Raw genomic sequence first — 26,484 nt, forward strand, 5'->3', positions numbered from 1 at the left:
CCGCACTGGGGGCGGCAGCGGGGCGGGGGCGGGAGCCTGGCAGCAGCTCCAGAGCCCGTGGGGGAGGAGCGGCGGCGGTAGAGCTGCTGTGGCGACCGACGCGAGGCAGTGGCAGAGGAGACCCACCCCTGTCCACATGGACAGTCGTGAGGGCCTCCGCTGATGCATTCACGGCTGGGCGGGGTGGGCGGACGGCCTTAGCGGCGGCGGCTGCACAAGAAGCGAGTGATCCGGAGGCGCCTGACGGTCGCGGAGACCTAGCCGCCCCGGCGCGGCGGGTGCGGCCATTTTACGGCCTGGGACGGAGGGAGGCGTGTTTGAGTGCTCGCCTTCCTTCTCCCTTCCTGGGGGCGCGCGGCTGAGCGAAGCGTCCCTGGCGGCCTGGGTGGGCGGTGGATGGGGAGTCGTGAGCCGAGAGGAACTAGGCCCGGGAAGCGCCGTCGCCGTCGTCGCCGCTCACGTTCCCCCGGAGGAGCCTGAGGAAAAGCCCAGGCCGCGGGCCTCGCTATCGCCCGTCAGCCTGCGGATAGGCCCGGGCGCGCCTGGCCTGCTTTTGTGTAGGCCCGTTTGGAGGTGGGAGCGCCGCCTGCCTGCCGGCTGAGCCCGAAGCCCGCAACCCTGCGGCGGCTACCCTCCTACGGCGCGGCCCCTCATCCCGGCGAGCACGGCGGCTGTGTGGGCCATGGATTAAGAAGGAGGCGGCGTGGGAGGAGGAAGATGGCGGCCGGCAAGAGCGGCGGCAGCGCTGGGGAGATTACTTTTTTGGAAGGTACGTCTGTTTCGGCCTTTGCGGGGAGGGTAGGGGAACGTGGCCCCCGGGACTCCGGATAATCAGTTATCTGCGCTAGGTGGGTGTGGGGGCGGCGGAGTGCGAGGGGTGGGCCAGGGCGGAGAGGGAATGTGCCGCGGAGGCGCGGGGTTCGAGACTGCCGGGGCGCGGGGCTTGGCCGCCCCAGTTCGAGGCGGCGCGGGTGGATCAGGCTGCGAGCCCGAGTTTGTGGGCGTCTTTCCGAGAGTTCGCACAGAAGTCTTTGACATTTAATTTTTTTTTTCTTCTGACGGTTGCCTAAGATAAGAGCAGACTGCACTAGGGTCTTGATGGCGTTCGTGGAAAGTTTCGAATTGCTAAGGTTGTGTGGAATTGGGGGCCGCGCGAGGGGAGGGGAGGGGAGAGGTATTTTGGTCTTAAATACCCATCCGTCTGTTCCAGAGAGCTTCGGGCTTCCTTTTGCAACCGGCGTTCAGATTAGGCCTGGCTGTGTCCTGTAGTCTTAGGAAATGTGTGTGTGTGTGTGTGTGTGTGTGTGTGTGTTTGCTAAACATATTTTCTAAAATAATTTATTTGGAGAAAGAGATTGAGGTTCACAGTGTCGGTTTTGAAACAGTCACTTAAGCTAATAGACGAAGTTTAGGTGTTTCCATTTTGATTCACTTGTGAGGAGAAGTTAAACATTTACTGTTAGTGACTCTACTAGTCTTAAGAAAAGCTGTTTTCGTTGGGGATGGTGTTAGTGGGTAACCATTGGCTTATTGCCCGTGTATATAAGGACCCTCAAAATACGACTGAATTTCGTTATAGTTGTGGACCAAGAACTTAAATGTTTAAATTACTTATTTGACTAAGGGTTCAGTGTTTACACTGGTAATCGAATTTGTAAATATATTTAGGGAAATGAGTCTGTACTGTATGTAATTTTAAAAAAATAATTACTGTGTATAATTTTTTTACTTTTAAAAATGGAATATGTAGAAGTGATAACTTTTTAAAATAACTAGAAGCATTATTGAATTTTAGAAGTACAATTTAATTTAAAATTAAGCAAGATCCTTAGTGGTAGCAGGAGGTGTTGGGATGAATGTGACTTGTATACTGCTTTAACAGCATACAGTTATGGGAACACTTAGTACTCAATATTAGTCTAAGGAATGAGTAAAGGCTAATAGAGGTGGAGAAAAGAAATTTGCTTAATTCTTCCTACTTGCATATAGAAGTGAAAAAGTCTTAACCTTTGATGTGCAGGTCAGCCTTAGAAATTCCTAGTAAGAAGATAATGCGGTGGGGGGTGGGGGGCTGGGGTTGTGGCTCAGTGGTAGAGTGCTCACCTAGCATGTGTGAGGCCCTGGGTTCCATCCTCAGCACCACATAAAGATAAATAAAAAAAGGCATTCTGTCCATCTACAACTTAAAAAAAGAAGAAGATAATGCTTGTGAATTTTTATGAGTTCATTTCCTATTATCCATCCTAGTTTGGGCAGTATATGTACCTGTCAAGAGAATGAGAGTGGTTTTTGTGTTAACAGGTCAATGACGTGTGTTATTTTTTGTTTTGTTTTGAAGTAGGAAATTGAAAAGATGACTTAGGTATTAATTCAGTATGCAGATTATACTTTTGTGTCAAAGTAAGTTTCTGGCTTCTACAGGCTTCTGGTTCACTTTAGTTCTGATTGGATGAACATGAGGAGGATAAAAGTAATACAAAGGTAACATGTAACAGAGCTGATGGGAATTTGAAACTATTGCTTTTAGTTTATTCTAATTAAGGTCTATTAATATACAGGTGAGATAAATTAGAGTTTCACCTTATCTCATTCAGCATTTTCTAAATAAACAAATACTATTTACTCCTACTTCTAATACTAGTAGTAGTACTAATTTTCCATGATTTTTTTGGTTTCTCACACTTTTATTTTTTGTTATTTATTTATTTATTTTTTTAATATTTATTTTTTTAGTTTTCAGCGGATACAACATCTTTGTTTGTATGTGGTGCTGAGGATGGAACCCGGGCCGCACGCATGCCAGGCGAGCGCGCTACCGCTTGAGCCATATCCCCAGCCCCAAAGAAGCAGAACTTTTACGAGTTTCCACTATCTGTTTAATATTTATTGTTTTAGTTTTCGGTGGACACAACATCTTTATTTGTATGTGGTGCTGAGGATCGAACCCAGCACTGTGCGCATGCCAGTCACACTTTTAATAATGAAATACTTTACTGTAATTTGCATATAATTTGTAGTACGGTGTTTAAAGATTTCTAAATGTTTTCCCACAAGTTTTTAGATTTTAACATTAAAACATCTACACATTACACTTGGTGTTCTTTCCAACAGAGCTCTTCAAAACTGAAGTAGGTTTTCATTCACTCATCAAATATTTATAGTAGCCTACTCTGCTAGGCACTGTATCAAGTTGAATACAACAGTGCATAAGATAGTCAAGGTCCCTGCCTTCATAGAACTTTAATTTTAGTGGGAAAAACTGTCAGTAAACAAGTAAAAAATAATCCATTTAGAGCAGTCTTTTTTCACATAGTTCACTTTTTCACTTTAGTCAGGTCTGCTCAGACCTTACAATCTAAAAGTGTCATAGTGCTACATGTGCTCATGCGCACATGTACAAATGTGGCATTACTTTTACTGTTTTACTTTTCATGTCAGCCCTTATTGCATGATAAATTTATTTCTTCCCATTTTTCTATACTACTAAAATATAAGCTCTATACTACCATATTTATCTCTTTAATGTCATATTTCTGGCACTACCTGGAATGTGTTTGAAATAAACCAGATTATAACTGTTATAAAGGCTGTGGGAAAAGGTACAAAGTAGTGGTCTATAAGCTGTTTTACAGTGTTCAAGTAAAGGAGAGGCATCATTGAAGAGGTGATGCTGACCATCTTGACTATGAAACACTTCCAAGGGGATGATAGGTGTAAAGGCTCAAGGATGATATATAGTTCTATTCATTAAATAAAATGGAACTGATTATGACTGAAATGTAGCAAACCAAGGAGAGAGTGATGTAAGAGGCAAGAGATCTACCGTGCAGGCTAGTGAGTTTTTCTTTCTTTCTAGGCATTGGGAAGTCATTTTTAGAATTTGGGGCAGTGGGAGTACCATGATATTTATGTTTTTTAAAAATCACTGACTTCTCTATGTGGAATAAGAGAAGAGCAAGAGTAGCAGTAGGGAGATAAGTTAGAACGTTGTAGCAGTCTAGAAGTGGTGCTAGCTTGAAGTATTGCCATGGTAGCAGTGGAGATTGGGGGAAAAATTGAAAATACATTTGAATGTAGAGTTTGTAAGACAGAATGGATTGTATATTGAGGTGCAGAGTAAAGGAGAAATCAGTAAGGTTTTGGCTTGAGGTGTTGGGAGATAATGCCATTTACTTTAGTGAGTGCAAAGAGGAGTTAGCATTGCTTGATCATTCAAAGTTTGAGGAGCTATATGACCTTTGCTCCAAAATATATTTTGCTTCCTTATAACTACTAAGTGGAATTTTTTTTCCTTTTATGACTTTTTTTTAGGGAAAAGGAGACTTACTGCCTACTCTTGTACATTCTTTGTTTTGTTTATATATTATCACACTAAAATTGTATGAATTTTATTGGGCTATGGGTTGTTGAATTTATTTATCTAATTAGCTTTTCTCTTTTGGACTCTTTTCTTTTGCATCTGTTTACTTACTGTTGTCTCATAGCTTTTTCCCACTTATGATAGATGGTTTTACCATTTTTCTCATTATTCATTCAATAGATATTTGTTTAGCACCTGTTATGTTACAGGCACTGCACTGTGAGGCACATGGTGAGGGGGAAGAAAGGGTTCTCCATAGAATTTCCAGTATGGTGAGGAAAGTCAATAATCAAACAATCACTTGTAAAATTAAAACCATCAAAATTTTATATATATTTTATATATATATATATATATATTTTTTTTTAGCTGGACACAATATCTTTATTTTATTTATTTTTATGTGGTGCTGAGGATGGAACCCAGGGCCTCACACATGCTAGGCGAGTGCTCTACCACTGAGCCACAACCCCAGCCCCAAACCATCATGTTTTAAGAATTAATGATAGTTGTTTAAAATAGGATTTGACCTAATCAGGGTGGTTTGAAAGATGAATAGGAGAAGGGGAAGTAGGGAGATAAGAGCTTTCCAGGCAGAGGGAATAAAATAGGAGTGTGGCATATTAGGGGAACTAAGAAAGGACAATGTGGTCCTAGCAAGAAGAATGGTGCAATATGAAGCTAAAGGGACATCATCAGAATTGCTGCAAAAAAGGTCACCTGAAGATAGCCTTAGAGGGTCAACAGATTATCAGGGAAACCAGTTAGGAGATGCTTCAAGTGTAGGGCAAAGATGATGATAGCTAGCTTGTTCTTTTTTTTTTTTTTTTTTTTTTAAATTTTAATATTTATTTTTTAGTTATCGGTGGATACAACATCTTCGTTTTGTATGTGGTGCTGAGGATCGAACCCGGGCCGCACGCAAGCCAGGCGAGCGCGCTACCGCTTGAGCCACATCCCCAGCCCATAGCTTGTTCTAATAATTTTTTTTTAATATTTTCCCACTTTTCTCCTCTATGGGAGCTCCAACAAGTCTTATTTTTTCTCATGTTAGATCTTTTTGTACTGTACTTGTTGATATCTAGCTTTCTTTCCTGTTGCCTTTTTTTCTACCATCTGAATTGCTTTACCTTTATTTTCTCCCATTTTTTTCTTGAAATTTTTTTTTCTACTTTCCCTTCCTAGGGTACATACATTACTACTTAAGTTTGTTTTCGTTTCAAGCCAGTCTCCCTTTATGGATCTTGTCCATTAGGTTGGAAAGATAGATTGTTAAATCATTTCATTGTTGTCTTCTAGAACATGCTTCTGTCTCCAAACGAAAAATGTTTTCTATTTCCTCTTAGCCATATATGTAAATTTAGTCTAGAGCCCATTTGCCAGTTTTACTGGCAATTTTACTTGTAAAATTAAATTTTACTTGGGATTAGTAAATATTTAGTAAAAAATTAGTAAATATTTTATACTATCTCCTAAATGATTGGCATTCTGTGGAGTATGAGCAAGGTCTTTTCTTTGGGCCTGTCTCGGTACTATGCCTCAGTTCTTCCATTTAGTCCTCCTCTTTCTTCTGATTGTCCTACTGTTGGAAACTGCATCCTGATGTTATTCTTTATTCGCTCCTTACTCAAACACGTGTATTTCCTGATTTTATGCCAGTTGAAGTGATTTGATTTCATGAATTCTTGAAACAGGAGATATTAGAACCTTGCTTAGAAATGAGTGTGATTTTTACTAGAATACTGAGGTTCAACATAACTCTACTACTTTAATAATTCTATGGTCTTGGACAGATTACTTACTGTCTGTATTTTCTTACCTGTAAACTAAGGGTAATAATTGTAGTTATTTTGTTAGTCAGCTATTTGTCACTGTGACAAATACCTAAAATCATAAAACTTTAAAAGAGGAAGGATTTATTTGGGCTCACAGTTTGGAGATTCAGTCTATGGTTCGTTGGCCTATTGCTTTTTTGGGCCTGTAGTGTGGCAGTATTTTCATGGTGGGAGTATGTGGCAAAGGAAGCTGCTCACTTCATGGAGGCTGGAACATGAGAGAGAAAGGAAGAGGAGAGATGGTGACCAAATATCCTCTACAGTGGTGTTTCCCCAGTTAGGTAACTTCCCATCTCCTGAAGGTTTCACCACCTCCCAGTAGGGCCACAGACTAACTATCAAATCTTTAAAACTTGGGCCTTTGGGGGACACTTAGGCAAACTATAACAGTTACCCCTTGAGATTGCCACCATCAGGATTAAGTGAGTTTATATTAAATCCTTTTTTGGGGGGGGGGGCGGTATTGGGGCACTCAACCACTGAGCCACATCTCCAGCCCTATTTTTGTATTTTATTAGAGAGAGGGTCTCACTGAGTTGCTTACCGCCTCACTAAATTGCTGAGACTGGCTTTGAACTCACGATTCTCCTGCCTTGGCCTCCAGAGGAGCTGGGATTACACTTCTGTGCCGCTGAGCCTGGCCTATATTAAATTTTTAATGCTTTTCCAGGAATATAATAAGCAGTATGTGTTAATTGGTATTACTATTATTTAATTTATTCTTTTAGTAGGGAGAGAAGAGAAAAAAGAACTTCCCTTGATTTCTGTTCTTTTCTAGTATACCTTCTCTATTTGATTTTTAGTTTCTATTGTTTTTCTTTCACTTACTACCTTTTCTTCTAGGTTGTTGCTGATCACAATATTCTACCTTGAACTGGTATAGTGAGAAAGAGAATAAATTATGTGTTCTGGGTGAATGGTCTCTAAGTTTATTGCTCTTCTTGAGGGTCTTGGAACATATTTTTATAGATGGACGGAGGCCCTGCATTTCTCAAACTTGAAAATGACCATTCTTCAAAACCTACAAATTTCTAAATTTTGGACAGTTTAAGACATTAAAAATAGACAAAGTAGGAAACACAATTTATGGTTTTGTTTCAGAGGTGTAACTAGCAATATAAGCAATCATTAGTTTAACTTTTCTTTGATCAGGAAATGATTGAAAAATTTCTGAAACCAGACAGGTGTAAGAAGAAAAAAGGAAGCATAAAAGAAACATTTCCTTCCTGCTCTTTTATTGTTGTTGTTCAGTGAATGTATGGAATTGTTTTTATAATAATTTTCATTACCTAAACTCTTGGAAAACATGGTCACAATATTAAAATTAAAAAATCTTGATACAAAGACTGTTAAATGCTCACAATTACAACACACTTAAATTGTATACCTAAGTCACATTACTTGGAAAGATGCAATAATGGATGATCCATTGTGAACTGTAAATTAAGGTTGTCAACTGTATTAGTTTTTCATTACTGTAATGAAATACCTGAGGCAGTCTAGTTATGAAGGAAGACATTTGTTTAGCTCAGTTTTGGAGGTTAAAAGTACAAACAGTATAGCTAGTGAGCATTCACAAGGGCTTTATGGAAGATGGCAGAGTATGTATGTGTAGAATGAAGGATCAAATTTCAAAACTAGGAAGCATAAGAGAGATCCCACCATCTCTTTAAAGGGCTCACCCCTTATGTTCTAAGGACCTAGACTCCATGTCTTGAAAAGGTCCACACTATTTCTCAACACTGCCACCATACAGACTAAGTCTTTAATACCTGAACCTTTGGGGTGGAGGGCGGGCTTCACTTAAGTCATATTCAAACTTTAGCAACAATATCAGGTTATAGAAAGAGGTGTATAATCTGTATTATATTCATTTGACTCTAAAACAGTGTTGCTTTCAGCCTCTGTTTGGCTACATTAGGATTTTTTTTACTTCCTAGAAACTTGTGCATCTGTTGCAAAACATTAGGACCTGTCCTCCAGTGTAGATAGGGGATTTTCAATGCTAAAATTAAGACAGTCTCAGACAAACTGAGATGCCTGAATGCTCTGCCTTGTGCCAAGTTAACAATAGTTACTGTCGCCTCTAGAAATACATGCCCTTAAGTCCTGAGCAAGAGATACTAAACAATTATTGCGCCCGGCAATAACTTGGGCTTTACCTCTGCTGAGATAATGAGGAGTGGCTCCAGGAGTAGGTGTCACCCCATGGGGTTGAGTTACACTCACCTGTTCCTTTGTAATCCTACCCTTGCCCTTTTCTAAGAAACAGGTTCCCCAATAAAATCCAGCTCCAGAACACACACACACACACACACACACACTCTCTCTCTCTCTCTCTCTCTCTCCCCCCCCCCCCCCCCCTCTAATTTTCTTGCCCTCCCTTGTGGGAGCCTGAGGCCCTGAGCCGGGAAGCCGTCCTGAAGCTTATAAAAAGGTATTCCATGTCTGCGTGGTATTTTGTGTCACCCCAGATTCACACTCACACGAGTGACTTTGGTTCAGTTGCCTGCGCTGGATGTGGGCAGCAAGTTACCTTGAAGCTGTCTAAGGTAGTAAGACTAACCATATTCTGATTTTGCCTTTGAAGGTTGTTATTTTGGGTATATGGTGGGGGTGAGGGGTGCTGTTTCAGATGAATATGGGATTTCTTTTCTATCTTCAAAGTTTGTTTTGTCCAAATGATTTCAAAGAATATCAATAGCAATTTCATTTTGTTATAGTAGCAGTTAAATCTGAAGATCTTCCTGAGCATTTCCTTCACAGGTTTAGATGTCAACTCCCCATTCTCCTTTGTTTTCACCACTTACAGTCTTTACTTGTTTCTCAAGTCTCTTAATTTTATCATGAAGGGATAATTTTTTTCCTGGTTGAATTGCATTTGCTTCTTCAGATTTAAAGTGTTTCTCACATTCCATTGGTCCATCTCACTGAATACTGAATTCCCCTGCCGCCTGGATAATCCTTGTCCTCTCACCTTTTTGGAGCAGAAGGGACATTTTCTGGCTTTAGAATATTGTAAGCATCAACTTGAGATAATTGTCTTTTTAGAGATTGTGTATCCTATGTAAAGGTAGAACCAGCTGTATGTAGTACTTTAGATAAAAGTACCACCACTTGTTTCTGTTCCATAGAAAGTCAAGGACTTTCCAGTAAGACCACCAGTGCCAAACTGCTGCCTGGCTGATGGACTTGAACTGAACTGACTATATGACACCACAAAAGATCTATAGAAACTCAATGGAATGAAGAAGTAGATGACTTAGTGAAGAGTGAACAATTGCTGAGTCCTAAGGGAAAGAATATTGTGGATTTTGTGACTTACAAGGGGTATAATTTAATATCATTCCCACAAATATATTTTAAGACTTCATTTTGAGGTAGTATTGGACATTGTATTTCTTTGTCTTCTTTACCAACAGGTGAAGATTTGATAGATCATGAATGAAAAAGGCTCATCAGGTTGATTTTTCTGCTCGTGTAGCAATTGCAGGCATGATTTGGTGTCTTGACTGGTCTGGAGACTCCAAGATGGAATTAGATGTCTAACTGGCTGGGTCCTTCCCTCTCCATGTAGTCTAAAGGCATCCTCAAGTGGGCTCTGTCTATAACAGCATACTCACACTTGTTAAATAGTGACTCCTGGGCTCTGAGAAGCTTTGCATTTGGGGAATCTTGACAGTTCTTGAGAAAGACTGGCTCTATATAACCCTACAGAGCCACCTAAAATTGCTTAATTGAAAGGTTTCCTGACTTTTGCATTTAATTCTTTCTTTGTAGTTTATTACTGCTTTTTTATATTTCTAAGTTGCAGAAGTTAACATTTCTCTTAGTTGTTCTTTAAAATGTTTGTCATTTTTCATTGCTATAAACACTTACCAGTGATAGTTTTAAAAATTATTAGAAAATATTTTACTCGTGTGAAATGAAAAGGATAATATGGCATACACTCATGTTCTACATCCTGACTTAAAGAAGAAAACATTACCACTACAGTTGATGCTAAGTGAACTCTTTGCTTTTTGTATACTTTGGAGAGAAGTTTAATAGCTTTGGAAAACAGTAAATTTAAAAGTTCCTAAAATATATTAATTGTAAGTACAGTAAAAAAATACGTATGCACACATACACTCACTATATATACTTACATGTACAATATGTACAATTACATATAATTCTGCATGTTTTCAAATTTATAAATCATGTCATTCTGTATTTGTTCTTCATATTAATATTAATAAACCAGTGCTTTCATTTTCATTGTCATTTATTATTCCATGTTATGAATATAGTTATCCCTCTGTATTCTCAACATGTGGGTTTCAGGACCTCACCTACCAATGCCAAAATCTTTTGATACTCACTTCCTTATATAAAATGATATGGCATTTGGGTACATTGCCCATTCTGTGTTACACTTTCTAGGTTGTAATACCTAATACAATGTAAATGGTTACATAGTATCATTTAGAGAATAATGTTAAAAAAAAGTCTGTAGTTGTTGAGTACAGGTGCAACTTTTCCCCCCAAAGATTTTCAATCCGTGTGTGGCTGAATTTGTGAATATGGACCATGAGGATTTAGAGGGTTGACTATGATAGTTCTTTTTTTTTTTTTTTTTTTTTTTAATTCTAATTAGTTATACATGACAGCAGAATGCATTTCATTTCATTGTACACAAATGGAGCACAGCTTTTCATTTCTGTGGTAGTATACAGTGTCGAGTTGCACCATATGTACAGTCATACATGTACCTCGGGTAATGCTGTCTGTCTTATTCCATCATCTTTTTTACCCCCATGTCCCCTCCCCTCCCCTTCTTCCCCTTTGCCCATTTTCTTGTGCACATAAGATTTTCTTTCTAGGACAAAGGTCAGAAATCTTTTTCTGTAAAGGACCAGAAAGTATCTTACATTTTGTAGTTCACGCAATCTCTGTCACAGTTAACACTTGTGAGCATTCATAGATAATACAAAAGAGTATGACTGTGTTCCAGTAAAATTTTATTTATGGGCATTGACATTTTGAGATTTTCATTTGTTATGAAACATTCTTCTTTTGATCCCCCTTTCCCCCACCATTAAAAATGTAAAAATCCTTCCTACTTCATGAACCTTATTAGAAACAGAGCAGGCCAGATTTGGCTGGGCCATAGTTTGCTGACACCTTGCCAAAAATATACTTTAAGCAATGGAATTATTGGAACCTAGAGCATGTGCAGTTACAGCTTTGCTCTAGGTACTGCCAAATTGACCTTCAAAGTGGTTTCAGTGGCATTCTACCCTCCCCTACTCTGATACTGGGGATTGAATCCAAGGGTGCTCTACTACTGAGCTACATCTCCAGCCCTTTCTAGTTTTTTTTTTTTTAAAGAGAGAGTTAGAGAGAGAGAATTTTTCAATATTTATTTTCTAGTTTTCGGTGGACACAACATCTTCGTTTGTATGTGGTGCTGAGGATCGAACCCGGGCCGCACGCATGCCAGGCGAGCGCGCTACTGCTTGAGCCACATCCCCAGCCCCCTTTTCTAGTTTTTTTTTTTTAATATTTATTTTTTAGTTTTTGGCGGACACAACATCTTCGTTTGTGTGTGGTGCTGAGGATCGAACCCGGGCCGCACGCATGCCAGGCGAGCGCGCTACTGCTTGAGCCACATCCCCAGCCCCCTTTCTAGTTTTTGAGACAGGATTTTGCTATGCTGCCCAGGTTGACCTTGAACTTGTGATCCTCCTGCCTCAGCCTCCCAAGTGGCTGAGGTTATAGGCATGAAAGTGGTAAGCTTGTACAAAGATTTCTCATATATTCTTCACTTGTTTCCTGAAATGTTAATATTTACCACAACTGCTTTTTCATATTTTTTCCTTCAGATATATATTTATATTTACATAAACAAACATTTTGGGGAACTATTTGAAAGTGAATTTTGAACATGATGCTCATTTACCCCCACTTAATTCATTTAGTCCTCTTCCTTTTGCTTTTTTTCCCTTTTTTTTTTTTTTAAGAAACTGTACATTCTTTTATAACCATTAATGTACCATTATCAAGAACAGAAAATTTTTACATTGATATCATGCTGTTATCTAATCTACAAACTTTTTCCTTCAATTTTTTTTTACCACTTGACCTAAAAATATTCCTTAATAGGAAAATTCTTACTCATGATCTCATACAGAATCTGTATTACATTTATTTGTCATGTCTTTTATCTCTCCTAATCTAGAAATATCTTTTCAGTCTTCCTTTGTCTTTCCTGACCTTTCTGTTTTTGAAGAAAATCAGATAGTTATTTTATAGTTTGGGTTTATCTCAATTTGAGTTTATCTGATTTTACCTCATGATTAGATTCAGTTTATGCATTTTTAAGTAAGAAATGCCCTTTGCCCCTCTCAGTTTGTCATATCTAGTGACCCAGGATGCCAATTTGTCCTTTTACTAGTGAAATTACCTTATCACTTAGGGTGTTGTTTAACAGATTTCTTGACCTAAAGTTCTCTTTTTCCCTTTTTAATTAGTAAGTATTGTGTGGAGAGAGAGTTTGAGACACATTTGAGACAAATCCTATATTTCATTAGAGTTCACCCACTAGTTTTAATATCCATTAACAATTCATGACTGAATTCAATATTACTATAATGGTTCTCAAATTCTGATTTTCCTATACGTTTATTCTAATTTCTTATACATTTATTTCATTCTACTAAAAATATTTAAAACAACCAATCTTTTTTCTATCAGATACACCTGCTGTCTACTGTCTTCAATTTTTGAGCCTTTCTGGGGTTTTATACATGAATGTTTTGTTCTTACTGGTTTTCTTCACCTTGCAAAGTGCTCCACCTCCACCCCCAAATGGGACCTTCACTACATGATTGAATAGACTTGTTGATAGCTTTTTGCAAGGGGGAAAGTTGATGAAGGGTTTTATAATTATTTTGTAGATTAATATAGTTCTCTTTTTTTCTCTTTTTTGACCGGGGCCGGGAGAGTGCTGGGAATTGAACACTGGGCTTTATGCCTGCTAGGCAAGTGTTTTACCACTGAGCTGCATTGCCAGGCCTTTTTTAAAAAAAAAAGTTGAGATGGTCTCATTAAGTTGCTGGGGCATGCACCATGGTGCCCAATTCAAGGAAATTTTCTTCTTTTCCTAATAAGAGTATTTGTTGTTTATGGTAAATGGGTATCATGAATTACAGTCATAATTTTCAAATGTTAGCTTGCTTTTTGGAGTCAACTCTGTAATTGTAATGAATTGCTCCTTATAAATCATAGGACTTGATTGCTAATTTTTCCTTAAGGTTTTATATCTGTCTTCATATGAGATTGCTCAGTAATTTTTCTTTCTTTAATGCCTTTAGTATCAAGTATTCTGGTTTCACAAAATGAGCTGCAAAGTATTCCTACTTTTTTATTTTCTGGAAAAGTTTAGGTTAAGATTGGTGCTGTTTTCTTAAAAAGTTGGAAAAAAATACTGGCAAAGCTTCCTAAGTCTTATGTTTTTCTTTGTGGGAAAATTTGTAATACTTATTTGTTTTATTGATATAATGTTAAAATTTTCTTTTGTCTGGGCTTGATAATGCGTGCCTGGAAATCCCAGTGACTTGGAAGGTTGAGGCAAGAGAATGGCAAGTTCCAGATCAGCCTTGCCAATGTAGCTAGACCCTATTCAAAATAAAAAATAAAAGGGGTGGGAATGTAGCTCAGTGGTAGAGCACCCCTGGGTTCAGTCCCTAGCTCCACACAAACAAAACAAAATATCAATTTTTGCTTCTTTGTTAGTTTGGTAATTTGTGTCCTCATAGTTGCTTAGGTCTTTGCCTTCTTTTGTCAAGTAAGTTCCTACTCATTTATCAAAATTTTACCATTCATCACTTTTGTTATATCTCTAATCTGTTATCTCCTCTCTGTTGTTGTTTTTTGTTTTTGTTTTTTAATTCTGATGGGTTTCTGCTTTTCCCCTTTTTACATTATTGTCATTTTAGTGAAAAGTATGTAGAAAAAATATATGTGTTAGCTGAAGGTTTAGGGGTAGAACATTTGCCTAGCATGCACCAGACCCTAAGTTTGATCCCTATCACTGCAGTTGATGAGTTAGTAAATGAAAGAATAAAAAAGTATGTGTTTAATTTGTTACTAACTGGGGTCTTTCCTTAACCTTTTTATTTTCTTTCTCTCCTTAATTTTGTAAGCAGAATATAGTGTACATAATTTTCCACTCATAATCACAAATGTCAACCATAATAGTTTGTAAATACGCTCAGGGACTTCTGAGGGTTTTAAGTGGTTTTTTTTTTATATTTATTTTTTAGTTGTAGTTGAGACACAATAGCTTTGTTTTATTTATTTTTATGTGGTGCCAGGGATGAAACTCAGGGCCTTGCATGTGCTAGGTGAGTTCTCTACTGCTGAGCCACAGCCCTGGCCCCAGAGTTTTAAGTTTTTATCCCTACTTACTATGCTAGGAATCAAACTCAGTTTTTTTTTTTTTAATTTATTTACTTTTTAGAATTAATTTTTTACCTCACTGGCATTTATTACTTTATGAAGTTGTTGTTTTGCACTTATTTGTAGCCTTTATTCTATCATCTACTGGGATATTGTATGATTAGGTTTGTAAGAGTTCTGTGTATAAATCCCTAATTCCTTTAGTGGGTTTTAACTTTTGAAACAGGTTCATTTTACATTCAGTGTTTTAACTTTTTATTTAGGAATAATTTTAAATTTATAGAGAACTTTTGAAGATGATATAGTTTCTATATATCTTTTACCCAGCATTCACTAATATTGCCACCTAACATAGCCTTTGTATATTTGTGAAGACTTGGAAATTTAACATTACAATACTAATACTTTATTACTGATTTAATTTGAATTTCACTAGTTATTCCACTAATGTTTACTAAATGTTCTTGAGTCCAATTTGGCTTGGAATATTTGTCATGTCTCCTTTATCTACTCAGATTTTTGACAGGTTCCCAATCTTTCCTTATTTTTCTTACCACTGACAGTTTTATTCTTGTTTGTTTGTTACTGGGGATTGAACCCAGGGATGCTCTACCACTGAGCTACATCTCCAGTGCCCCCCCCCCCCTTAAAAAAAAAATTGACTGGGCTGGCGCCGGGCTTCCTCCTCCTCCAGTCTGGGCAGAAGATAAAGTGGGCCCTAATCTTCATCACGTGGGGGCAGGCCCCAAATTTCTTAATAAGACACCTATAGCACAAGAGTTAAAACCAAGAATCAACAAATGGGATGAATTCAAACTAAAAAGTTTTTTCTCAGCAAGAGAAATAATATGTGAAGTGAATAGGGAGCCTACATCCTGAGAACAAATTTTTACCCCTCAAACATCAGATAGAGCTCTAATCTCTAGAGTACACAAAGAACTCAAAAAGTTAAACAACAAAAAAGCAAATAACCCAATCAACAAATGGGCCAAGGACTTGAACAGAAACTTCTCAGAAGAGGATATACAATCAATCAACAAATACATGAAAAAATCCTCACCATCTCTAGCAATCAGAGAAATGCAAATTAAAACTACTCTAAGATACCATCTCACTCCAATAAGAATGGCAGCCATTATGAAGTCAAACAACAACAAGTGCTGGCGAGGATTTGAGGGGGGGCGGGTGGGGAAGGTACACTCATACATTGCTGGTGGGACTGCAAATTGGTGCAGCCAATTTGGAAAGCAGTATGGAGATTCCTTGGAAAGCTGGGAATGGAACCACCATTTGACCCAGCTATTCCCCTTCTCGGACTATACCCAAAAGACCTAAAAAGTGCATACTACAGGGACACAGCCACATCAATATTTATAGCAGCACAATTCACAATAGCTAGAATGTGCAACCAACCTAGATGCCCTTCAATAGATGAATGGATTAAAAAATGTGGCATTTATACACAATGGGATATTACTCAGCACTAAAAAATAACAAGATCATGGCATTTACAGGCAAATGGATGGCATTAGAACAGATTATGCTAAGTGAAGTTAGCCAATCCCAATTTGTTTTTTAATGTCTTCTCTGATATAAGGGGTGTGACTCAAAATGGGACAGGGAGGAAGAGCATGAGAAGAAGACTACCACTAAATAGGGAAGAGAGGTGGGAGGGAAAAAGAGGGAGAAGGGGAGTTGCATGGAAGATGGAAGGAGAACCTCATTGTTATACAGAATACATATATGATGTTGTAATGATAAAAAGAAAAAAAAAGTGTGTCACATTAGATTGGATAGAGAGAAAAGATGGGAGAGGAGAGGAGGAGTAGGGAGGATAGGAAGGGCAGCAGAATAGAATAGACAATATGATTGATGTATGTACATTCCATGTATGTATTATAAGTCAAAATACATTCTGCTGTCATGTATGACTAAAAAAAAAAATTAAAAAAAATTGAGATAGTCTTGCTAAGTTGCTTAGGGCCTCTTGAAGGTGTAGAGGCTGGCCTTGAACTTGCAGTAAGTCCTCCTGTCTCAGCCCCCCAAATTGCTGGGATTACAGGCAGCTGCTACTGTATAGATGGTACTTCAGTTTGATTTGTCTGATTTCTTTGGTGATTAACCTGGCATTATGAATTTTGGAGATGAAAACCAAGAGAGCTGAAGTATCATCTTCATCATATTGTATTAAAGGATATAAGTTAGGAATAAGACATATCAGTGTTGATGTTGACATTGATCATTTATTTTGGCTAATGTACTATTTATCAGGTTTCTCCGCTTTCAATTTTTTTCCCCTTTTGGTTGTCTTTTTTTTTTTTTTTTAAACAAGTTACCAAGTCCAGTCCATACTCATGGGAAGGAGAATTAAGTTCTCTCTTATAGGAAGGAATGTATGACTGCTATTTGAAATTTTCCTATGAAAAATTCTCTATTTATTTTAATTGTGGGATTATAATCCAATGCTGTTCTCATTTTTTACTAAAATTGTGCCAATTTTGCTAGACTTTTGGGGAGTTCTTTCAGGTTGGTTCCTCAACTCATCTGATGTTGCGTTGCAGCCCCCCACCTCCTTCCTTTTTTTTTTCTTTTTAAAGCACTTTCTTATATTCTGGCACTGTAAGATATACCAGTTTCAACTTGTATTTTTTCTGCCTCTCCCTTAAAATCAGGTATTTTCCCCATTAAGATCTCTGATTCCTTTATTGGAGAAAATGGTATATAAAATCCAAGATTGGATTGTGGGCATGCTTGTTGCTACTGGGGTATTGCTGCTTCTGGATCCTCTTATAGGACAAAGTCCTAGCCATTTATACTAATGTTATAACACATCTATATTTACATCTGACCATCTGTATGTATATACTAAATAAACATGAGTTCATATTGACATCTCTGACTCTAATTCAGCACTACAGAGATAGTTTAGCTTTCCATTCTTGCTTATTTGTGACTTCTTTCTCCAACAAGAAGAAATCTTGTTCTCATTGTCTACTATTATTTATTTATATTTTTAACAGAGTATATACGTAAAGAAGTTTCATATTAGGTCATGATAAGTTGTTTCCTCCTGTTTCATGGTATTTTTGGTTGTGAATTCATATTTGAAATTAATTTTTGAGACTTGCATTTATGTTTTATGTATTTTAAGAGAAAATTTGTTTGCTTATGTAAGTCACATTGAGTCTTCCCACTCCTTTAAGAAGAGTTTTTTTGGTAATAAAATTACAATTATGCCTACTTTTATTTCTGTTCTATTTTCTGTCTCATAAGTTTGCTTATTCCAGCTCTCTTAGATAAGTGGAATAATACAGTATTTGTCTTTTGTTTCTTGCCTGTTTGAGTAGTGTTTTCAAGTTTCATCTAAGTCGTAGCATATATCCAAATTTCATTCTTTCAGGAGCTGAATAATACTGCAGAGTGTGTATGTGTGTATACATACAAACATATTTTGTTTATCTGTTCTCTTAGGAATAGACATTTGGATTGTTTGCACCTTTTCACTTATTATAAATGCTTCTGTGAAGGTTGGTGCACAAGTGAATCCATATTTTCAGTTATTTTTGAGTATATGCCCAGAAGTGGAATTGCTGGATTATGTAGCTGATTTACTTATTTTTTTCCCTGGTGGTACTAGATATTGAATCCAGGGCACCTTGCCACTGAGCTTTACCCCAGCACTTTTTTTTTTTTTTTTTTTTTGAGACAGAGTCTCACCAAGTTGCTGAGTCCTGCCTCAACTTCCAGACTTACTGGGATTATAAGTGGCATCACTCCATCTTGCATGGGTGTTTAACTCTTTGAGAAACAGCCAGACTTTTTCCACAGTGACTGTACTATTTTACATTTCCACCAGCAATGCACTGGAGTTCCAGCTCACTACTTTACATTAAAATAATAATAATAATAATAATAGTAATAATAATAATAATAATAGCCATCCTAATGGGTGAGAAGTAATTTCCCATTATGGTTTTAATCTGCATTTCAATGATGGCTAATGATGTTTTCATGTGAGGTTTTACTTATTTTTGGAATTATTTTTTTAACCAGAACATTTTATTGCTTGACTAGTTGTTGAGATTCTCAACATGAACTGGATATTTCAGTAGCTGCCCTCACAGATTTAGGTGTTCTTTAATGGAGTCTCTGCCTTAATCTGTGGTATATGATTTTTAGGTGCCTCATTTGAATAGTAGTATTTTGTTCTTTTAGCCTTGACATACAGTTTTATTTTCTCTTGTGCCTAGTAGGGTAGCCATATTTACCACAGGTCAATTTCTGAAGGTGGTAGGCCTTAGAGCAACTGCAGTGGCAGTGTGGGTATCTTAATTGCTTTCCAGGTGATGACATTCCCTTCATTATCATCCTTTGCTTTTTGAAACAAAGGAGAGGCTATTTTAATTATGTACTTTGCTGGGCCATGTAGGTTGTGAAATTCTGGCCTCAAACCTTAATAATTATGTGCTTATGGTTAGGAATTCCCTAATGGTCTTAGTTCATTTGGGCTGCTATTAACAAAGTACTATAGACTTAAACTATATATATAAAGTTCTGAAGGTTGGAAAGTCAGATTAAGGTATCCAGATGCAGTATCTGATAAGGGCTTGCTTTCTTTATAGATGTGTTCTGACTGTTCTGTGGTTGAAGGGCAAACAAACTCTCTTATGTCTCTCTCTTTTTTTTTTTAAATAAGGACATTAATCACATTTATGATGGCTCTACCCTATGCCTTCTAAAGGCCCTCCCTCTTTTTCTTTTTTTAATTTTTAGTTTTAAATGAACACAATACTTTTATTAATTTATTTTTATGTGGTGCTGAGGATGAACCCAGTGCCTCACATGTGCTTTACTCCAGCCCAGGCCTTCCTTTTAATACCATCACCTTGGGGTTGGGATTTCAACATCTGAACATTTATGCTATAACACTGACTGTGAGGTAGACACACAGATAATTTATTTGTCTTTAGTTCAACTCAGAACCCTAGAGTCAAGGATCAAACATTACAATTATTCTTTAGTGAATCCCTTTTTTCTCTTTTTTCCCCCCCGGCTCACCTCGTTGGAGTGTTATCCTCCCGGTTTTCTGTTTTTTTTTAACCTTATGTGTCATTGTGCTAAAATTCTGAAATTAATCTCCTTAAAGCATAGGCTCTAGGACATCAGGCTTTTTTTTGTCATATGGCTCCAAGACATATGCCAGCTTTGGAACTTTATTTATCTTTCTGGATTCCTACTTTCTAGTTATTTATGACTTCAGGGGGGTTCAGCTATATGCTTACTTTTTTTTTTTTTTTTTAAACATACCGAGCATTTTTTGTATTCTGATTCGAAGTTTTTCTGGACATCGAATTAACCATCTTGCCAACACAGGAAACCTTGTTATATTTTTCTTCTGTTAAAAGCAGAGATGATGGAATTTAAGGAAAAGGCTAGAGGTTTGGATATAGTTCTCATGAGTAAAGCAAGCAAACTATTTTAAAATTAGTCATTAATTTCTAGAATTGGTGATCAAAGGAGACTTAGGGCTGATTTTATACATTTGTACATATTCATGTGCTTCTCCCCATTTTTATTATATCTTACTAATTTGAGCTTCTTTGTGTAGCAGATACATGTAATAATTAGAAAAAAAGAACATTTTAATGTGTTTTCTCTTTGGAGAAAATAAGATGTTTACAAAAAATAGTTAAAAAAAAAAAAAAAAAGAAGAAGAAGAAAAAGGGCTCGGGATTTAGCTCAGTTGGTAGAGAGCTTGCCTTGCATGCGCAAGGCCCTTGGATCAATCCCAGCACCACCAAAAAACAAACAAATAAAGAAACAAAAAACCACCACCAACAACAACAAAAAAAAACCCACAAGAAATTTTAGAATAATCAAAGAGCTTGGGAAATGTTCAGATTTGTTTTGTATTGAATAGCTCTATTAATAAATACTTATTTCAGTTTGTTTTTATTTCAGCTTTGGCTAGATCAGAGTCTAAGAGAGATGGAGGTTTTAAAAATAATTGGAGCTTTGATCATGAAGAAGAAAGTGAAGGAGATACAGATAAAGAGTAAGGACTTTTTTCCCTCAGATATTTTATAAGAATGAAATTTCTCATTAGAAAATTAACATTCAATGGAAAGATTTTTAAGAGTGTGGTGTTTACTTGAAACATTTAACTCAGTAACATTAAGGAAAGACAAAGCAATTCTTTATTGGTAAATAATTTTACTGTTACATTTGTCAGTCTTTTGAAATTCTTTTGAAATATAGAAATATGTGAATATAATATATGTAACCTCATGATTAAAAACTGATCATGCAATAGAAGTTTTCAGATTAAGAAAATTATTCTTAAAGAAGAATAAGTACTCTGGGCAGCAATTTGAAGAGCCACCATTTGTCATGAGTGAGCCCAGATTAAGAACCTTGAATTTTGTATGAAAGCTTTAAGTCCTAAAGTTTCTTTCTTTTTCCTTTGTGACCCTACCACTACCACATTCATTGTAGATCATATTTCACTTGAGAAAGTAGTGCCATTGTAAATGATAAGCACAGATATTTACCCAGGCAGAAGTTTAAGCAGAGTGTCCATTGGACTTTATTAGTGTACTTGGAATGAATGCTGTGTAAAGATTTTAAATTAAGCCAGGTGTGGTGGCGCATGCCTGTAATCCCAGCAGCTTGGGAGGCTGAGGTAAGATGATCATGAGTTCGAAGCCATCCTCAGCAATTTAGTGAGGCCCTAAGCAATTTAGGGAGACCCTGTCTCTAAATAAAATATTTTAAAAGGGGCTGGTGTTGTTGCTCAATGGTTAAGCAACCCTGGATTAGATCCCCAGTACCAAAATAAATACTTGTTTTAAATTTTAGTTTTATTAGTACTTTTAGCACATCATGAGATTTGTATTGCACATTTGATGCTGTTTTTATTTCTTGATTTTATTGCCCTTGTGTCCCACTGGTTAAAAGAAAGAAATTCTGGTATACATGAGTATACACACAAAGTTCTACCAAAACTATAAATATTTTTTGGAAATCTTGATGCGAAAATTATGTTGGCTAAATATTGTAGGTGCTTTACTTCTATCTGGGAAATAGCTCTGTTCATTATTACCACTTATGTGCCTTCAAGTTATATTTGAAGAAGAGCTTTGAACTGGTAAGTTTCTTAAAGTCAGTTTTTTATGGTCTTTTTTTTTTTTTTTTTGTCTTCTGATTAATTTTCAATTTAAATTTTCTTCTTATAGACATTTAGTATTTACATAGTTTTGAGAAAATACAACTAAATTATGAAATTAAACTAAAGAGAAAGTATACTGCTTTTCAAACATTTTGGTTTTTAGAATTTAAAAAGTTAAATAAAATATAGCTGGGCATGGTGGTGCATACCTGTAATCCCAGTGACTGGGGAGGCTGAGGCAGGAGGATCTTAAGTTTGAAATCAGCCTTAGCAACTTGGTGACACACTGTCTCAAAATAAAAAAAAAAAAAGGGCTGGGAATGTGGCTCAGTGGTTAAGCGCCACTGGGTTCAATCCCTGATTAACCTTTCCCCCAAAGTTAGGATATATATAAAAGTAATGAAGCAAAATATTTTTTTCACTCTTAGTTATAAGTAACAAGGATTTTTTTTTAAATTATAAACAGTTTAGCAGAAGAATTGTCTTCAAAAATGTATGTTAGATTTTCTTTGTTGGAAAATTTGCCATGGTTATGTGATTTAAAAAAATATTTTAAAGTGCTATGCTGTGCAATTAATTTATGAATTGTACTCTGGTTCATCATGATCCTTGGGCTTCAGCTTTTTGATCATGTTACATATTGGTCTGATCTTTTAAAAATCTCAGGCCACTGATTCTGAGTGGAGGGTTGATATTTTCAGGAGTGGTGAAATCATAAATATTTCACTGTGGCAGAAGCATTGAAATTAATTTTTTTTCATTAGCTGATTTTTTTTCCTTTGACAGTGTTTCTTCCTCTGCATTTTGTTTCTCTGTTCTTATTCCCTAAATGTCAATCCAAGAGAGAAAGGAAAAATGAATGAGAATATATAAAATTCATTGTTTAAAAAAACCACAAGATTTTCTGTTCATTTATAGTAGGAATCAATAATTCGTGACCTATAGTTTCAATCTTGCCCGCTACCTGATTTTGTTAATAATTTTATTGGTACACAGCTACATATGTAGTTTATGACTTATTTTCATACTACAGTGGCAAAGATGAGTTGTTGTTACAGAGACTATATAGTCTGCAGAGCCTAAAATATTTTACTATTTACAAAAAAAGTTTTATGATTCTCTGGATTAGGAGAACATAAAGAATAAACCTTTTAATTTAATTTAATGTTTGGATTATAATTGTTACTTAAAGTTTTTCCCCCTTATTTTCTGTGTAGTCGGGCAAATCTACTCAGTGTAGAAGAAGATGAGGATTCTGAAACCTCAAAAGGAAAAAAGGCAAGTGTTGCTTTTAAATTTCTTTTCTTTTAGGTTATATACTAAAAGCTGTTACTTTAATTAAAAGACTTATTTGTTTGGTGAACTTCAAAATCCCCACTTCCCACCCCAGAGGCAAATAGGTATTCTTAGTTTCTTGTTTATCCCTATGGAAATGTGCATTAGTCGGCTTTTTATTACAATAACAAAATATCTGAGATAATCAAGTTAATAAGCAAAAAGAGTTATTTGGTTCATGATTTTGGAGGTTTTATACCATGATTGCTTGGCCTTGTTGCTTTGGGCCTGTGACTGCATAGTACATTGTAGCAGGAATGGATAGTAATGGAAACGGTTTTCCTCATGACAGCTCGAAAACAGTAAGAGAGAAAGAGGGGAGCCAGGATTCCATGTATCTTTCAAGGGCTTACCCCCATGACCTAACTTCCTTCCATTAGGCCCCATCTCTAAAATAGTTCACCATCTTCCAATACCACCACAGGCTGTGTCTAAGCCTTTAACACATGGGCCTTTGGGGAACACTTATCCAAGCAATAGCAAAATATGTTACGCATTATAAAGATGTATATTCCTACTCTATTCTATACAGTTGTATATTCTATACAGATGAGGAAATAGTGTACGTAGTTTTTCTGATCTTGCTTTAATTTAATCTGGAGACTATCCATGAGAGTTCATAAAAAGCACCCTCATTCTCTTCCATGGGTACATAGTATTCAATTGTATGGGGTACCTTATTAACACACATTATCACACATATCATCACACTTATTACAAGCTTAAATTTTTTATTTCTTAAGATAATGTTGAGTAAATTAGCCTTCTATATGGATTATTTTACGTACATGCAAGCACATCTGTAGGATACAGCTCTTGTAAGTAGAGCTGTTGTTATCAGAGCAGGTGTGTAATGTGTGTGGGTGTGGGTGTGGGTGTGGGTGTGGTGTTGTGTTCTTCCCCCACCCGGCTTTTTTTCTTTCTTTCTTTCTTCTTTTGTTTCATTTTGTTATATGCTGCTGGGGATTGATCCAAGGACTTGCTTTTAGTAAGTGCTCTGCCATTGAGCTACATCCCAGCTCAGGACAGGTTTATTTCTAATTTTGACATACCTCATTACACTTAGGTGGCAGTGTCTAAAAGAATCTGTTTCCCCATACTTCTCTCACAATGTTATCAACCTTTTAATCTTTGCCAATAGAAAATAGCATCTTAATTTGCATTTCTTTTATTGTGAAAGAAGTTGAACACTTTTTCATTTAAGTAATCCATTTTTATTTCTTTATTAGGTAATTGTCAGTTAATATCCTTTGCCTTTTTTTTAATTTGGTCTTTAGAATATTATTAAGAATTTTGGGGGCTAGGGCTGGGGCTCAGTGGTAGAGCACTTGCCTAGCATGAGTGAGGCACTGGGTTCAATCCTTAGCACCACATAAAAATTAATCAACAAAATAAAGTCATTGTGTTCATCTACAACTAAAAATTAAAAAAAAAGAATTTTGTTTATAGAGACTAAGATATTATTTCCATATTTCAGCTTCTCTCAAATTTAAGGCATCTTTAGCAGCATGGGCTAGTTTAATAATTTTTTTTTTTTTCAGAATACTACATACAATAATGGTGCATTTTACAGTGGTTTCTTAGGTTTCATGAAATACAGTGTTTTGGAGAAATTCATCTATTGATGTGATATCAGTTTTTAATATATTCAGACCTTGCTTAATGACACATTCTGAGAACTGCAGTCATTAAGCAGTTTATTCATGTGAACATTATGGAGCATGCTTAAACATAAACCTAGGTGGTATAGGAATCAGTTTGGCCTCAATGCTGTCAAGAGACACAGTAAACAGGAGATGTATGAGATTACTGCCAGTGTAACAGAGTATACAGTAAACTTTAGGAGTGCACTGTAAAGTAATGATAAAAAATATAGTAAACATATAAACCAATAACAGTTGTTTATTGTGAAGCATTGTATACTGTACATAATTGTATATGCTATGCTTTCACCTCAACTGTCAGTGTAGTTGGTTTATTTACATCATTATCATCATAAACATTACCTCAGCTGTGCTATTATTAAAAGATAGGGAATTTTTTAACTCTTTTATAATCTTAAGAGAACACCACCATATATGCAATCTATCATTGACGAGAATGTTATTATGCAGCATATAGCTGTATTTTAACCAGTTTCTCTGCCACACTTTTGTTTGTCTTTGCTTAATAGCAGTTACTGCTTTGGAGAAAATGTATTTTCTTGTATCATCAAATTTATCAGTCATTTTTATTTTATGCATTTTTTGATTAGTGTTTTGATTCCTAATGATGTTGATTTACTTATTTGCCTTGTCCCATTAGAAATATAAAATATTTTCACATTAATAATAGCAACATAATTACTAAAAGAACGACTTAAGAATAATTTTATTTTGTATTTGCTGGCATACCAGGTGTATCCAACTGGAAGTATATGGTTAAATTTCTATTTTTAAGTCATTTGAAATAAGTTATTTATTATTGGTTTTAATTCTGTCAATAGAAAGTTTTGTTTATTATTTTTAAATAATTGCTTTTTATTTTGATATTCATTTATTTTATAATTGTGTAAAAAATTTTACATGGTTCCAGTGTCACATTTACAAAAGAAATTATATTAATTATATTCCAAGATGTGTAGCTTTGTCTTAATTCCCTATATCCTTTTCTGTTTTCTATAGTAAATCTGTTTTAAAAATTACATGATTTAACCTTCTATTATTATTTTTATCTACCATCAATATTATTTTAAATATAAACATATATTACCTTTGGAGAACAATCCCCTTGGGTTTGGCTCCTTGATACTTTTCCATAATAGTATATTCTGTAGTTCACAGTAACAAAGATCTTTTATCATTTCTTTTATTGCTATAATACTAATACTACTATAGGTAGTTAGTCCCATATTAATAAAAAGAAATATTCCCCAGACTTTTTTTTGCTATTAAATACAGGGCTTTAATAAAGACTTGTACATATATATATATATATATATATATATATATATAGATCCATGTGATGTATTTATGGGGTAGATTCCTAGAATTGCAGTTAATATTTCAGAGGGTAAAGTCACATGCAGTTTTTTTTGGCCGTGCTGGGGATTGAACTCAGAGCCTTGTGAATGCAAGGCAAGCACTCTAACAACTAACTTACATCCCCAGCCCTTCACATGTAGTTTTGATAGCTGTTGCCAATTTTTTTTTGTTCATAGGAGTTAACATTTGATGTCCTCATTAGCATTGTATGAGAGTTCCCATATCCCATAGCCTTGCGGAGTATATGTTCAAACTTTTTGTCAATTTAACCTAATGCCCTCTTCATATTTCCTGTACTTAGAGTTTAATAGTATGTTA

The 26,484-nt window shown here is 36.3% G+C and overlaps 1 protein-coding gene across 6 annotated transcripts in view; it reads left to right on the forward strand.

Moving 5' to 3' along the window:
* Window positions 1-375: 375 nt before the first annotated feature.
* The window catches only part of Senp6 (SUMO specific peptidase 6), a 119,782-nt gene continuing 93,673 nt past the window's right edge, over window positions 376-26,484 (forward strand). For 3 of the 6 annotated variants that reach the window (XM_046430431.2, XM_046430433.2, XM_046430432.2), the window contains exons 1-3: window positions 376-769; window positions 20,602-20,695; window positions 23,026-23,086. In XM_046430431.2, the coding sequence (XP_046286387.1) occupies window positions 718-769; window positions 20,602-20,695; window positions 23,026-23,086 (207 nt within the window). In that variant the 5' untranslated portion in view covers window positions 376-717. Of the gene's footprint in view, window positions 770-20,601; window positions 20,696-21,700; window positions 21,788-23,025; window positions 23,087-26,484 lie in introns of those variants that run through there. The other 3 variants (XM_058574519.1, XM_058574520.1, XM_046430434.2) reach the window with 3 other exon arrangements.

The sequence above is a fragment of the Marmota monax genome, unplaced genomic scaffold (assembly GCF_021218885.2).
Source record: "Marmota monax isolate L192 unplaced genomic scaffold, Marmota_monax_Labrador192_F-V1.1 WCK01_AAM20220418_F8-fsc00227, whole genome shotgun sequence".
NCBI classification, from domain to species: domain Eukaryota; kingdom Metazoa; phylum Chordata; class Mammalia; order Rodentia; family Sciuridae; genus Marmota; species Marmota monax.